The 15,000-nt window shown below is 50.0% G+C and overlaps 1 protein-coding gene across 1 annotated transcript in view; it reads right to left on the bottom strand.

The window, feature by feature from the left end:
• The window catches only part of LOC129813543 (receptor-type tyrosine-protein phosphatase F-like), a 488,239-nt gene that overhangs the window by 80,245 nt on the left and 392,994 nt on the right, over window positions 1–15,000 (bottom strand). The window contains exons 18-23 of the mRNA XM_055865838.1: window positions 14,387–14,504; window positions 11,182–11,312; window positions 9,006–9,193; window positions 8,538–8,660; window positions 4,251–4,387; window positions 3,321–3,418 (exon numbers count right to left, since the gene is read on the bottom strand). Coding sequence (XP_055721813.1) covers window positions 3,321–3,418; window positions 4,251–4,387; window positions 8,538–8,660; window positions 9,006–9,193; window positions 11,182–11,312; window positions 14,387–14,504 — 795 coding nt within the window. The remainder of the gene's footprint in view (window positions 1–3,320; window positions 3,419–4,250; window positions 4,388–8,537; window positions 8,661–9,005; window positions 9,194–11,181; window positions 11,313–14,386; window positions 14,505–15,000) is intronic.

Raw genomic sequence — 15,000 nt, 5'->3', positions numbered from 1 at the left:
ACACGCGGTGTTGCAATCTACTGCAAAGACTGCCTGCAGAGTTCTGTTATACTATCCAGGTCTGTTCCCAAACAATTTGAACTTCTACTTTTAAAAATCCACCTCTCTAAAAACAAGTCTCTCACCGTTGCCGCCTGCTATAGACCACCCTCTGCCCCCAGCTGTGCTCTGGACACTATATGTGAACTGATTGCCCCCCATCTATCTTCAGAGCTCGTGCTGCTAGGCGACCTAAATTTGAACATTCTCAACACCCCAGCCACCCTACAATCTAAGCTTGATGCCCTCAATCTCACACAAATTATTAATGAACCTACCAGGTACCACCCCAATTCCGTAAACACGGGTACCCTCATAGATATCATCCTAACAAACTTGCCCTCCAAATACACCTCTGCTGTTTTTAACCAAGATCTCAGCGATCACTGCCTCATTGCCTGCATCCGTAATGGGTCAGCGGTCAAACGACCTCCACTCATCACTGTCAAACGCTCCCTGAAACACTTCAGCGAGCAGGCCTTCCTAATTGACCTGGCCGGGGTATCCTGGAAGGATATTGATCTCATCCCGTCAGTAGAGGATGCCTGGTCATTTTTTAAAAATGCCTTCCTCACCATCTTGAATAAGCATGCCCCATTCAAGAAATTTAGAACCAGGAACAGATATAGCCCTTGGTTCTCTCCTGACCTGACTGCCCTTAACCAACAGAAAAACATCCTATGGCGTTCTGCATTAGCATCGAACAGCCCCCGTGATATGCAACTTTTCAGGGAAGCCAGAAACCAATATACACAGGCAGTTAGAACAGCCAAGGCTAGCTTTTTCAAGCAGAAATTTGCTTCCTGCAACACAAATTCAAAAAAGTTCTGGGACACCGTAAAGTCCATGGAGAATAAGAACACCTCCTCCCAGCTTCCAACCGCCCTGAAGATAGGAAACACTGTCACCACCGACAAATCCACTATAATTGAGAATTTCAATAAGCATTTTTCTACGGCTGGCCATGCTTTCCACCTGGCTACCCCTACCCGGGACAACAGCACTGCCCTCCCCTCTGCTACTCGCCCAAGCCTTCCCCATTTCTCTTTCTCCCAAATACAGTCAGCTGATGTTCTTAATGAGCTGCAAAATCTGGACCCTTACAAATCAGCCGGGCTAGATAATCTGGACCCTTTCTTTCTAAAACTATCTGCTGAAATTGTTGCCACCCCTATTACTAGCCTCTTCAACCTCTCTTTCGTGTCGTCTGAGATCCCCAAAGATTGGAAAGCAGCTGCGGTTATCCCCCTCTTCAAAGGGGGGGACACCCTTGACCCTAACTGCTACAGACCTATATCTATCCTACCCTGCCTTTCTAAGGTCTTCGAAAGCCAAGTCAACAAACAGATTACCGACCATTTCGAATCACACCACACCTTCTCCGCTATGCAATCTGGTTTCAGAGCTGGTCATGGGTGCACCTCAGCCACGCTCAAGGTCATAAACGATATCGTAACCGCCATCGATAGGAAACAATACTGTGCAGCCGTATTCATTGACCTGGCCAAGGCTTTTGACTCTGTCAATCACCACATCCTCATTGGCAGACTCGACAGCCTTGGTTTCTCTAATGATTGCCTCGCCTGGTTCACCAACTACTTCTCTGATAGAGTTCAGTGTGTCAAATCGGAGGGTCTGTTGTCCGGGCCTCTGGCAGTCTCTATGGGGGTGCCACAGGGTTCAATTCTTGGACCGACTCTCTTCTCTGTTTACATCAATGATGTCGCTCTTGCTGCTGGTGATTCTCTGATCCACCTCTACGCAGACGACACTATTCTGTATACTTCTGGCCCTTCTTTTGACACTGTGTTAACAACCCTCCAGGCGAGCTTCAATGCCATACAACTCTCCTTCCGTGGCCTCCAACTGCTCTTAAATACAAGTAAAACCAAATGCATGCTCTTCAACCGATCGCTGCCTGCTCCTGCCCGCCTGTCCAACATCACTACTTTGGACGGCTCTGACTTAGAATATGTGGACAACTACAAATACCTAGGTGTCTGGTTAGACTGTAAACTCTCCTTCCAGACCCACATCAAACATCTCCAATCCAAAGTCAAATCTAGAATTGGCTTCCTATTCCGCAACAAAGCATCCTTTACTCATGCTGCCAAACATACCCTTGTAAAACTGACCATCCTACCAATCCTCGACTTCGGTGATGTCATTTACAAAATAGCCTCCAAAACCCTACTCAATAAATTGGATGCAGTCTATCACAGTGCCATCCGTTTTGTCACCAAAGCCCCATATACTACCCACCACTGCGACCTGTACACTCTCGTTGGCTGGCCCTCGCTTCATACTCGTCGCCAAACCCATTGGTTCCAGGTCATCTACAAGACCCTGCTAGGTAAAGTCCCCCCTTATCTCAGCTCGCTGGTCACCATAGCAGCACCTACCCGTAGCACGCGCTCCAGCAGGTATATCTCTCTAGTCACCCCCAAAACCAATTCTTCCTTTGGACGCCTCTCCTTCCAGTTCTCTGCTGCCAATGACTGGAACGAACTACAAAAATCTCTGAAACTGGAAACACCTATCTCCCTCACTAGCTTTAAGCACCAGCTGTCAGAGCAGCTCATAGATTACTGCACCTGTACATAACCCATCTACAATTTAGCCCAAACAACTACCTCTTTACCTACTGTATTTATTTATTAATTTATTTTGCTCCTTTGCACCCCATTATTTCTGTCTCTACTTTGCACTTTCTTCCAATGCAAACCAACCATTCCAGTGTTTTTTTTTTAGTTTTTATTTTACTTGCTGTGTTGTACTCACTTCGCCTCCATGGCCTTTTTATATTTTTATTTATTTATACATATATCTGTTTGCCTTCACCTCCCTTATCTCACCTCACTTGCTCACATTGTATATAGACTTATTTTTTTATCTTTTTCACTGTATTATTGACTATATGTTTGTTTTTACTCCATGTGTAACTATGTGTTGTTGTATGTGTCGAACTGCTTTGCTTTATCTTGGCCAGGTCGCAATTGTAAATGAGAACGTGTTCTCAATTTGCCTACCTGGTTAAATAAAGGTTAAATAAATAAAATAAAATAAACACATATACACACACACACACACACACACACACACACACACACACACACACACACACACACACACACACACACACACACACACACACACACACACACACACACACACACACACACACACACACACACAGGGTCAAATAGTGGTTAGTGTTAGGAAGACACAGACAGACAGACAGACAGACAGACAGACAGACAGCTCAACAGCCAGGCTTTTACCTTGAAAGGCACTTGGGACTTGTAGTTTTCTGGCACTTCCCACGTGAGCAGGACCGATGTCTTCATGACGGCTTTGACGCCGAAGCTTGTGGCAAACGCTGGGGGGGGGGGGGGGGGGGGGTTAAAATACCGGTTTTAGATGATTACTGTCTGGACCTGACAACTTTAAACACATTTATTTATTACATTTGATTAAAATATTTAACAACACACCAGGTTCACAGCGATTACCATGACATGTACACTACCGTACCGTGGGAGGAGAATACTGATGCTTCAAATATTCACATCGGGTGATAAATAAATCATCTATCCAACATGTATGAGGTGAAACAGATGAGGACACCAGCCCCTGTGTTAATGAGGTGAAACGCATGAGGACACCAGCCCCTGTGTAATGAGGTGAAACAGATGAGGACACCAGCCCCTGTGTTAATGAGGTGAAACAGATGAGGACACCAGCCCCTGTGTTAATGAGGTGAAACACATGAGGACACCAGAGTGTCCTCATGTGAGAGAGAGGAGAGAGGAGAGGAGAGGAGAGGTACTGTGGGGTAGAGAGGAGAGGTACTGTGGGGTAGAGAGGAGAGGAGAGGAGAGGAGAGGTACTGTGTGGTAGAGAGGAGAGGAGAGGAGAGGTACTGTGGGGTAGAGAGGAGAGGAGAGGAGAGGTACTGTGGGGTAGAGAGGAGAGGAGAGGAGAGGTACTGTGGGGTAGAGAGGAGAGGAGAGGAGAGGTACTGTGGGGTAGAGAGGAGAGGAGAGGAGAGGTACTGTGGGGTAGAGAGGAGAGGAGAGGAGAGGTACTGTGGGGTAGAGAGGAGAGGAGAGGAGGGAACACAGGTAGGGCAGGATGGGTTTAAGAAGACAATTCTCCACTTTACACGTTACGTGCATATCAGTGTGATTACATGGATGTGTGTGTCTCACCAGGCGAGGTAGATGTAGTCCTGCTCTGTATACTAGGACTGATGGGTCCCCCTCCTCTGCTGGTGAACGCCTGGACTCTGATGTCATAGGTGGTGTCATGTTTCAGTCCCTGGATGATCATGTGTGTCCCCAACGTCCTGTTAAGACAAGATACGCATGTCATTTTGCAGAGACTATTTTCACACAGATGTGCTTTGCGTCATAATAACAACGATAACAATAGATACGTTATATTAAGCACTTTCCACAGGAGCAATAACATGTAGAGCTATGTAGGACAGGGGGACAGTACAGGGGGACAGTACAGGGGGACAGTATTGAACCAATAATATACTGAACTATGTAGGACAGGGGGACAGTACAGGGGGACAGTACAGGGGGACAGTATTGAACCAATAATATACTGAACTATGTAGGACAGGGGGACAGTACAGGACCAATAATATACCGAACTATGTAGGACAGGGGGACAGTACAGGGGGACAGTACAGGGGGACAGTATAGAACCAATAATATACCGAACTATGTAGGACAGGGGGACAGTACAGGACCAATAATATACTGAACTATGTAGGACAGGGGGACAGTACAGGGGGACAGTATTGAACCAATAATATACTGAACTATGTAGGACAGGGGGACAGTACAGGGGGACAGTACAGGACCAATAATATACCGAACTATGTAGGACAGGGGGACAGTACAGGACCAATAATATACCGAACTATGTAGGACAGGGGGACAGTACAGGACCAATAATATACCGAACTATGTAGGACAGGGGGACAGTACAGGACCAATAATATACCGAACTATGTAGGACAGGGGGACAGTACAGGACCAATAATATACCGAACTATGTAGGACAGGGGGCCAGTACAGGACCAATAATATACCGAACTATGTAGGACAGGGGGACAGTACAGGACCAATAATATACCGAACTATGTAGGACAGGGGGACAGTACAGAACCAATAATATACCGAACTATGTAGGACAGGGGGACAGTACAGGGGGACAGTACAGGGGGACAGTACAGGACCAATAATATACCAAACTATGTAGGACAGGGGGACAGTACAGGGGGACAGTACAGGGGGACAGTACAGGACCAATAATATACCAAACTATGTAGGACAGGAGGACAGTACAGGGGGACAGTACAGGGGGACAGTATAGAACCAATAATATACCGAACTATGTAGGAAGGGAGGACAGTACAGGGGGACAGTATAGAACCAATAATATACCGAACTATGTAGGACAGGGGGACAGTATAGAACCAATAATATACCGAACTATGTAGGACAGGGGGACAGTACAGGGGGACAGTACAGGACCAATAATATACCAAACTATGTAGGACAGGAGGACAGTACAGGGGGACAGTACAGGGGGACAGTATAGAACCAATAATATACCGAACTATGTAGGAAGGGAGGACAGTACAGGGGGACAGTATAGAACCAATAATATATCGAACTATGTAGGACAGGGGGACAGTACAGGGGGACAGTATAGAACCAATAATATACTGAACTATGTAGGACAGGGGGACAGTACAGGGGGAGAGTACAGGGGGACAGTATAGAACCAATAATATACCGAACTATGTAGGACAGGGGGACAGTACAGGGGGACAGTACAGGACCAATAATATACCAAACTATGTAGGACAGGGGGACAGTACAGGGGGAGAGTACAGGGGGACAGTATAGAACCAATAATATACTGAACTATGTAGGACAGGGGGGCAGTACAGGGGGACAGTACAGGGGGGCAGTACAGGGGGACAGTACAGGGGGACAGTACAGGGGAACAGTACAGGGGAACAGTACAGGGGGGCAGTACAGGGGGACAGTACAGGGGGGCAGTACAGGGGGACAGTACAGGGGGACAGTACAGGGGGACAGTACATGGGGACAGTACAGGAGGACAGTATAGGGGGACAGTACAGCGGGACAATACAGGGGGACAGTACAGGGGGACAGCACAGGGGGACAGCACAGGGGGACAGTACAGGGGGACAGTACAGGGGAACAATACAGGAGGACAGTATAGGGGGACAGTACAGCGGGACAATACAGGGGGACAGTACATGGGGACAGTACAGGAGGATGGTATAGGGGGACAGTACACCGGGACAATACAGGGGGACAGTACAGGAGGACAGTACAGGGGAAAACAACAGAAGCAATAACATACAGAGCTATGGAGGACAGTACAGGGGGACAGTATAGAACCAATAACAAGGGAGAGCTATGTAGGACAGGGGGACAGTACAGGGGGACAGTACAGGGGGACAGTACAGGGGGACAGTACAGGGGGACAGTACAGGGGGACAATACAGGAGGACAGTACAGGGGGACAGTACAGGGGGACAGTACAGGGGGACAGTACAGGGGGACAGTACAGGGGGACAGTACAGGAGGACAATACAGGAGGACAGTATAGGGGGACAATACAGCGGGACAATACAGGGGGACAGTACAGGGGGACAGTACAGGGGGACAGTACAGGGGGACAGTACAGGGGGACAGTACAGGGGGACAGTACATGGGGACAGTACAGGAGGACAGTATAGGGGGACAGTACAGGGGGACAGTACAGGGGGACAGTACAGGGGGACAGCACAGGGGGACAGCACAGGGGGACAGTATAGGGGGACAGTACAGGGGAACAATACAGGAGGACAGTATAGGGGGACAGTACAGCGGGACAATACAGGGGGACAGTACATGGGGACAGTACAGGAGGATGGTATAGGGGGACAGTACACCGGGACAATACAGGGGGACAGTACAGGAGGACAGTACAGGGGAAAACAACAGAAGCAATAACATACAGAGCTATGGAGGACAGTACAGGGGGACAGTATAGAACCAATAACAAGGGAGAGCTATGTAGGACAGGGGGACAGTACAGGGGGACAGTACAGGGGGACAGTACAGGGGGACAGTACAGGAGGACAGTACAGGAGGACAGTACAGGGGGACAGTACAGGGGGACAGTACAGGGGGACAGTACAGGGGGACAGTACAGGGGGACAGTACAGGAGGACAATACAGGAGGACAGTACAGGGGGACAGTACAGGGGAACAGTACAGGAGGACAGTACATGGGGACAGTACAGGAGGACAGTATAGGGGGACAGTACAGCAGGACAATACAGGGGGACAGTACAGGGGGACAGTACAGGGGACCACAACAGAAGCAATAACATACAGAGCTATGGAGGACAGTACAGGGGGACAGTACAGGAGGACAGTAAGGGGGACAGTACAGGGGGACAGTACAGGGGGACAGTACAGGGGAACAGTACAGGGGGACAGTACAGGGGGACAGTACAGGAGGACAGTACAGGAGGACAGCACAGGGGGACAGTACAGGGGGACAGTACAGGGGGACAGTACAGGGGAACAGTACAGGGGGACAGTACAGGGGGACAGTACAGGGGGACAGTACAGGAGGACAGCACAGGGGGACAGTACAGGAGGACAGTACAGGAGGACAGTACAGGGGGCAGTACAGGGGGACAGTACAGGGGGACAGTACAGGGGGACAGTACAGGGGGGCAGTACAGGGGGCAGTACAGGGGGACAGTACAGGGGGCAGTACAGGGGGACAGTACAGACATAAGCCTTCGGAAGTTATGGTGTTTTTATCCTCAATAATTTCCTGATACAGTAGCAGTCTGGACACATCTACTCATTCAAGGGTTTTTCTTTATTTTTACTATTTTCTACATTATATAATAATAGTGAAGACATCACAACTATGGAATAACACATATGGAATCATGTAGTAACCAAAAAAGTGTTAAACAACAAAAAATGTATTTTATATTTGAGATTCTTCAAAGTAGCCACCCTTGATGACAGCTTTGCACACTCTTGGCATTCTCTCAACCAACTTCATGAGGTAGTCACCTGGAATGCATTTCAATTAACAGGTGTGCCTTAATTTGTGGAATTTCTTTCCTCCTTAAATGCTTTTGAGCCAATCAGTTGTGTTGTGACAAGGTAAGGGTGGTCTACAGAAGATAGCCCTATTTGGTAAAACACCAAGTCCATTTTATGGCACGACATCATATTATGAAGGTATCATCATTCTACAATGTAGAAAATTGTCAAAATAAAGAAAAACCCTTAGATGAGTTGGTGTGTCCAAACGTTTGACTGGTACTGTATATAATGTCTCTGGCTGGACGCACCCTAACGTTTTAAATTAGCATATACTGTACAATCAATCAATCAATCAATCAATGGATCAATAGTGAATAGTACCTGTTGGTGCTGTTGGTGTGGCTGTTGATGTCTCTGTACACCACGACATAGTGCAGTATCTTCCCGTTCCTCTCAGACAGCTCCGGGGGATCCCACGCCAGCTGGGTGGTCGACGTGGTCAACCTAAACGGTAGCGTGTGTTAGTAGTGCAACCTGCCTATTGGCTGTCGGTAATCTAGTCCTACGAGACGGGCACGCGTGAAGTGATAGCGTTTAGACACACCCCTCATTATTCACAGACTCAGAAATAATCACCAAGAACAAGGAGGATTCTATCTACCGGATATTGGTATCACACACACACACACACACACACACACACACACACACACACACACACACACACACACACACACACACACACACACACACACACACACACACACACACACACACACACACACACACACACACACACAAACACGTACACGCACACGCACAAACACGTACACACACGCAGGTACGCACCCTGTCACACGGAGGTTTAAGGGGTACCCGCTGGGCACGTCTTCCTGGGTGCTGATCTCCTTGACATAGGCGTCTCCGAAACCGGCGCGGTTTTGTGCACTCAGCCGGAACACGTAGGTGGCGCCCTTGTGCAGTTCGGTTGCGGTGTAGTGGTCGTCCGTCCGTTTGAATTTCCGTGAGGTGTACGCCTGGATTTAATTAAAGTGGATTTTATTTGTTGGGGCAGTAAATAATACATACAAGTGTCTTCGGAAAGTATTCAGACCCCTTTTCTTTATCCACATTTTGTTACGTTACAACCCTATTAAAGAATGGATTAAATAAATAAAAATTCTCAGCAATCTACACACAATACCCCATAATGACGAAGCGAAAAGAGGGTTGAGAATTTTTTGCAAGTTTATTAAAAATTAAAAACAGAAATACCTTATTTACATTAGTATTCAGACCCTTTGCTATGAGATTTGAAATTGAGCTCAGGTGCATCCTGTTTCCATTGATCATCCTTGAGATGTTTCTGCAACTTGGAGTCCACCTGTGGTAAATTCAATTGATTGGACATGATTTGGAAAGGCACACACCTGTCTATGTAAGGTCCCACAGATGACAGTGCATGTCAGAGCAAAAACCAAGCCATGAGGTCGAAGGATTTGTTCGTAGAGCTCTGAGACAGGATTGTGTCGAGGCACAGATCTGGGGAAGGGTACCAAAACATTTCTGCAGCATTTAAGGTCCCCAAGAACAGTGGCCTCCATCATCCTTAAATGGAAGAAGTTTGGAACCACCAAGACTCTTCCTAGAGCTGGCCGCCCAGACAAACTGAGCAATTGGGGTAGAAGGGCCTTGGTCAGGAAGGTGATCAAGAAACAAATGGTCACTCTGACAGAGCTTCAGAGTTCCTCTGTGGAGATGGGAGAACCTTCCAGAAGGACAACCATCTCTGCAGCACTCCACCAATGAGGCATTTATGGTAGAGTGGCCAGATGGAAGCCACTCCTCAGTAAAATGCACATGACAGCCCGCTTGGAGTTTGCCAAAAGGTACCTATAGACTCATAGACTCTCAGACCATGAGAAACACGATTCTCTGGTCTGATGAAACCAAGATTGAACTCTTTGGCCTGAATGCCAAGCGTCAAGTTTGGAGGAAACCTGGCACCATCCCTACGGTGAAGCATGGTGGTGGCAGCATCATGCTGTGGGGATGTTTTTCACCGGCAGGGACTGGGAGACTAGTCAGGATTGAGGGAAAGATGAACGGAGCAAAGTACAGAGAGATCCTTGATGAAAACCTGCTCCAGAGCACTCAGGACCTCAGACTGGGGTGAAGGTTCACCTTCCAACGGACAACGACTCTAAGCACACAGCCAAGGCAACGCAGGAGTGGCTTCGGGACAAGGCTCCGAATGTCCTTGAGTTGCCCAGCCAGAGCCCGGACTTGAACCCGATCAAACATCTCTGGAGAGACTTGAAAATATATGTGCAGTGACGCTCCCCATCCAACCTGACAGAGCTTGAGAGGATCTGTAGAGAAGAATGGGAGAAACTCCCCAAATACAGGTGTGCCAAGCTTGTAGGCGTCATAACCAAGAAGACTCAAGGCTGTAATCACTGCCAAAGGTGTTTCAACAAAGTACTGAGTAAAGGGTCTGAATACTTATGTAAATATGATATTTCAGTTTTACATTTTTTATACATTTGCTTAAAAAATATATATATATCTTTTTGCTTCGTCATTATGGGGTATTGGGTGTAGATTGATAAGGGGAAAAAAACAAAAAATGGAATACATTTTAGTATTAAGCTGTAACGTAACAAAATGTGGATAAAGTCAAGGGGTCTGAATACTTTCCGATTGCACTGTATGTCAATACCATGTGCCTTTGATCTCAGAGAATTGGACTGAAAGCAGGAATTACAGGGGAAAAGTAAAGGAAGAGGAAGTTGGAACCGTAAAACATCAAGTTCAAATCCCGAAACTTCCCTTTTAAAAAACACTTATTTCCAAAGTGGTCCTTTGTGGACCGTATTCATAAAACCGTCTCTATGCGCTGGTCTAGAATCAGGTCTTATCCATGCTATCATATTCATTATGATCTAAAAGGGGCCGAAACTGATCCTAGATCAGTAACTCTGGAGATGCTTTGTGAATACAGGATGGTAAAAAGGACATCTACCGTGTCCTCTTGGAGTCTGTACTGCAGCAGATAGCCCATCAATTCTCCGACCATGTCTTTAGGAGGCTGCCACTGGATCAGGGCGGTGTTGCCCATAGTAGTGCTGATCATCATGGTTGGGCGACCCGGGACTGGGGGGGGGGGGGGGGGTAAGAGAAAATATATGAGGAAAGATTCATACATCACAGACGGACACCTCAGCCATACAGTCTTGTCCAGTTTGTAAAACACAGATGGACACCTCAGCCATACAGTCTTGTCCAGTTTGTAAAACACAGATGGACACCTCAGCCATACAGTCTGTCCAGTTTGTAAAACATAGATGGACACCTCAGCCATACAGTCTCCCTCAGCGGTATCTCATCCCCCCAGTGGCCAGTAACGGTATCTCACCCCCCAGTGACCAGTAACGGTATCTCACCCCCCCAGTGGCCAGTAACGGTATCTCACCCCACCCCCAGTGGCCAGTAACGGTATCTCACCCCCCAGTGGCCAGTAATGGTATCTCACCCTCCAGTGACCAGTAACGATATCTCCCCCCCCCCCCCAGTGGCCAGTAACGGTAGTACCGCTCCCTCGGCGGTATCTCACCCCCCAGTGGCCAGTAACGGTATCTCACCCCCCAGTGGCCAGTAACGGTATCTCACCCCCCAGTGGCCAGTAACGGTATCTCACCCCCCAGTGGCCAGTAACGGTATCTCACCCCCCAGTGGCCAGTAACGGTATCTCACCCCCCAGTGGCCAGTAACGGTAGTACCTCTCCCTCAGCGGTATCTCACCCCCCAGTGGCCAGTAGCGGTATCTCACCCCCCAGTGACCAGTAACGGTATCTCACCCCCCCAGTGGCCAGTAACGGTATCTCACCCCCCAGTGGCCAGTAACGGTATCTCACCCCCCCAGTGGCCAGTAACGGTATCTCACCCCCCCAGTGGCCAGTAACGGTATCTCACCCCCCCAGTGGCCAGTAACGGTATCTCACCCCCCCCAGTGGCCAGTAACGGTATCTCACCCCCCCAGTGGCCAGTAACGGTATCTCACCCCCCAGTGGCCAGTAGCGGTATCTCACCCCCCAGTGGCCAGTAACGGTATCTCACCCCCCAGTGGCCAGTAACGGTATCTCACCCCCCAGTGGCCAGTAACGGTATCTCACCCCCCAGTGGCCAGTAGCGGTATCTCACCCCCCCCCAGTGGCCAGTAGCGGTATCTCACCCCCCAGTGGCCAGTAACGGTATCTCACCCCCCAGTGGCCAGTAACGGTATCTCACCCCCCAGTGACCAGTAACGGTATCTCACCCCCCAGTGGCCAGTAGCGGTATCTCACCCCCCCAGTGGCCAGTAATGGTATCTCACCCCCCCAGTGGCCAGTAATGGTATCTCACCCCCCCAGTGGTCAGTAGCGGTATCTCACCCCCCCCCAGTGGCCAGTAACGGTATCTCACCCCCCCCAGTGGCCAGTAACGGTATCTCACCCCCCCAGTGACCAGTAACGGTAGTACCTCTCCCTCAGCAGTATCTCACCCCCCAAGTGGCCAGTAACGGTATCTCACCCCCCAGTGGCCAGTAACGGTATCTCACCCCCCCAGTGGCCAGTAACGGTATCTCACCCCCCCAGTGACCAGTAACGGTATCTCACCCCCCCAGTGGCCAGTAGCGGTATCTCATCCCCCAGTGGCCAGTAACGGTATCTCACCCCCCAGTGACCAGTAACGGTATCTCACCCCCTCAGTGGCCAGTAACGGTATCTCACCTGCTCCAGTGGTGGTGATGACTTTAGCTTTGCTACGCGCCCCGTCTCCCTTGGTTGTGTAGGCTGCCACGGTAACGGTATCTCACCCCCCAGTGACCAGTAACGGTATCTCACCCCCTCAGTGACCAGTAACGATATCCCCCCCCCCCCCCCAGTGGCCAGTAACGGTAGTACCGCTCCCTCGGCGGTATCTCACCCCCCAGTGGCCAGTAACGGTATCTCACCCCCCAGTGGCCAGTAACGGTATCTCACCCCCCAGTGGCCAGTAACGGTATCTCACCCCCCAGTGGCCAGTAACGGTATCTCACCCCCCAGTGGCCAGTAACGGTATCTCACCCCCCAGTGGCCAGTAACGGTAGTACCTCTCCCTCAGCGGTATCTCACCCCCCAGTGGCCAGTAGCGGTATCTCACCCCCCAGTGACCAGTAACGGTATCTCACCCCCCAGTGGCCAGTAACGGTATCTCACCCCCCCAGTGGCCAGTAACGGTATCTCACCCCCCCAGTGGCCAGTAACGGTATCTCACCCCCCCAGTGGCCAGTAACGGTATCTCACCCCCCCCAGTGGCCAGTAACGGTATCTCACCCCCCCAGTGGCCAGTAACGGTATCTCACCCCCCAGTGGCCAGTAACGGTATCTCACCCCCCCAGTGACCAGTAACGGTAGTACCTCTCCCTCAGCAGTATCTCACCCCCCAAGTGGCCAGTAACGGTATCTCACCCCCCAGTGGCCAGTAACGGTATCTCACCCCCCCAGTGGCCAGTAGCGGTATCTCACCCCCCCCCCCAGTGGCCAGTAGCGGTATCTCACCCCCCAGTGGCCAGTAACGGTATCTCACCCCCCAGTGGCCAGTAACGGTATCTCACCCCCCAGTGACCAGTAACGGTATCTCACCCCCCAGTGGCCAGTAGCGGTATCTCACCCCCCCAGTGGCCAGTAATGGTATCTCACCCCCCCAGTGGCCAGTAATGGTATCTCACCCCCCCAGTGGTCAGTAGCGGTATCTCACCCCCCCAGTGGCCAGTAACGGTATCTCACCCCCCCCAGTGGCCAGTAACGGTATCTCACCCCCCCAGTGACCAGTAACGGTAGTACCTCTCCCTCAGCAGTATCTCACCCCCCAAGTGGCCAGTAACGGTATCTCACCCCCCAGTGGCCAGTAACGGTATCTCACCCCCCCAGTGGCCAGTAACGGTATCTCACCCCCCCCCCCCAGTGACCAGTAACGGTAGTACCTCTCCCTCAGCAGTATCTCACCCCCCCAGTGGCCAGTAACGGTATCTCACCCCCCCAGTGGCCAGTAACGGTATCTCACCCCCCCAGTGACCAGTAACGGTATCTCACCCCCCCAGTGGCCAGTAGCGGTATCTCATCCCCCAGTGGCCAGTAACGGTATCTCACCCCCCAGTGACCAGTAACGGTATCTCACCCCCTCAGTGGCCAGTAACGGTATCTCACCTGCTCCAGTGGTGGTGATGACTTTAGCTTTGCTACGCGCCCCGTCTCCCTTGGTTGTGTAGGCTGCCACGGTAACAGAGTAGGAGGTCTCGGAGTGCAGACCAGTGATGGTGGCCTCCTGAGAGAAGCAACATATGGTCAGGAGTTAGAGGTTAGGGGTCAAGGGTTAGAGGTCAGGGACTAGAGGTCGACCACACAGACTGTGTGTGAGCGACACGTTCGCCTTACTTCATGTATCCAAAAACGCCACCCCCTTAGACAAGAATGCATCGACACACACACACACACACACACACACACACACACACACACACACACACACACACACACACACACACACACACACACACACACACACACACACACACACACACACACACACACACACACACACACACACACACACACACACACACACACACACACCTTTCTCCATCCACCTACAGTGTCTATTTTCATGCCAATTCGGGAACATTGAAAACATGTATTTTCCATCAACACTGATGTCTAAAATGGAGAAAGGTTTTTAGAAGGCACTGTGTCTGTCACCATAAAGCCAAAACACACACAAACCCAGAGAAACAAACAGAGGAACCAGAACTGAACAGCACCCA

The sequence above is a fragment of the Salvelinus fontinalis genome, chromosome 17 (genome assembly GCF_029448725.1).
Source record: "Salvelinus fontinalis isolate EN_2023a chromosome 17, ASM2944872v1, whole genome shotgun sequence".
Taxonomy (NCBI): domain Eukaryota; kingdom Metazoa; phylum Chordata; class Actinopteri; order Salmoniformes; family Salmonidae; genus Salvelinus; species Salvelinus fontinalis.
The sequence above is the reverse complement of the archived record's forward strand: the minus strand, read 5'-3'. Positions and strand labels throughout refer to the sequence as shown.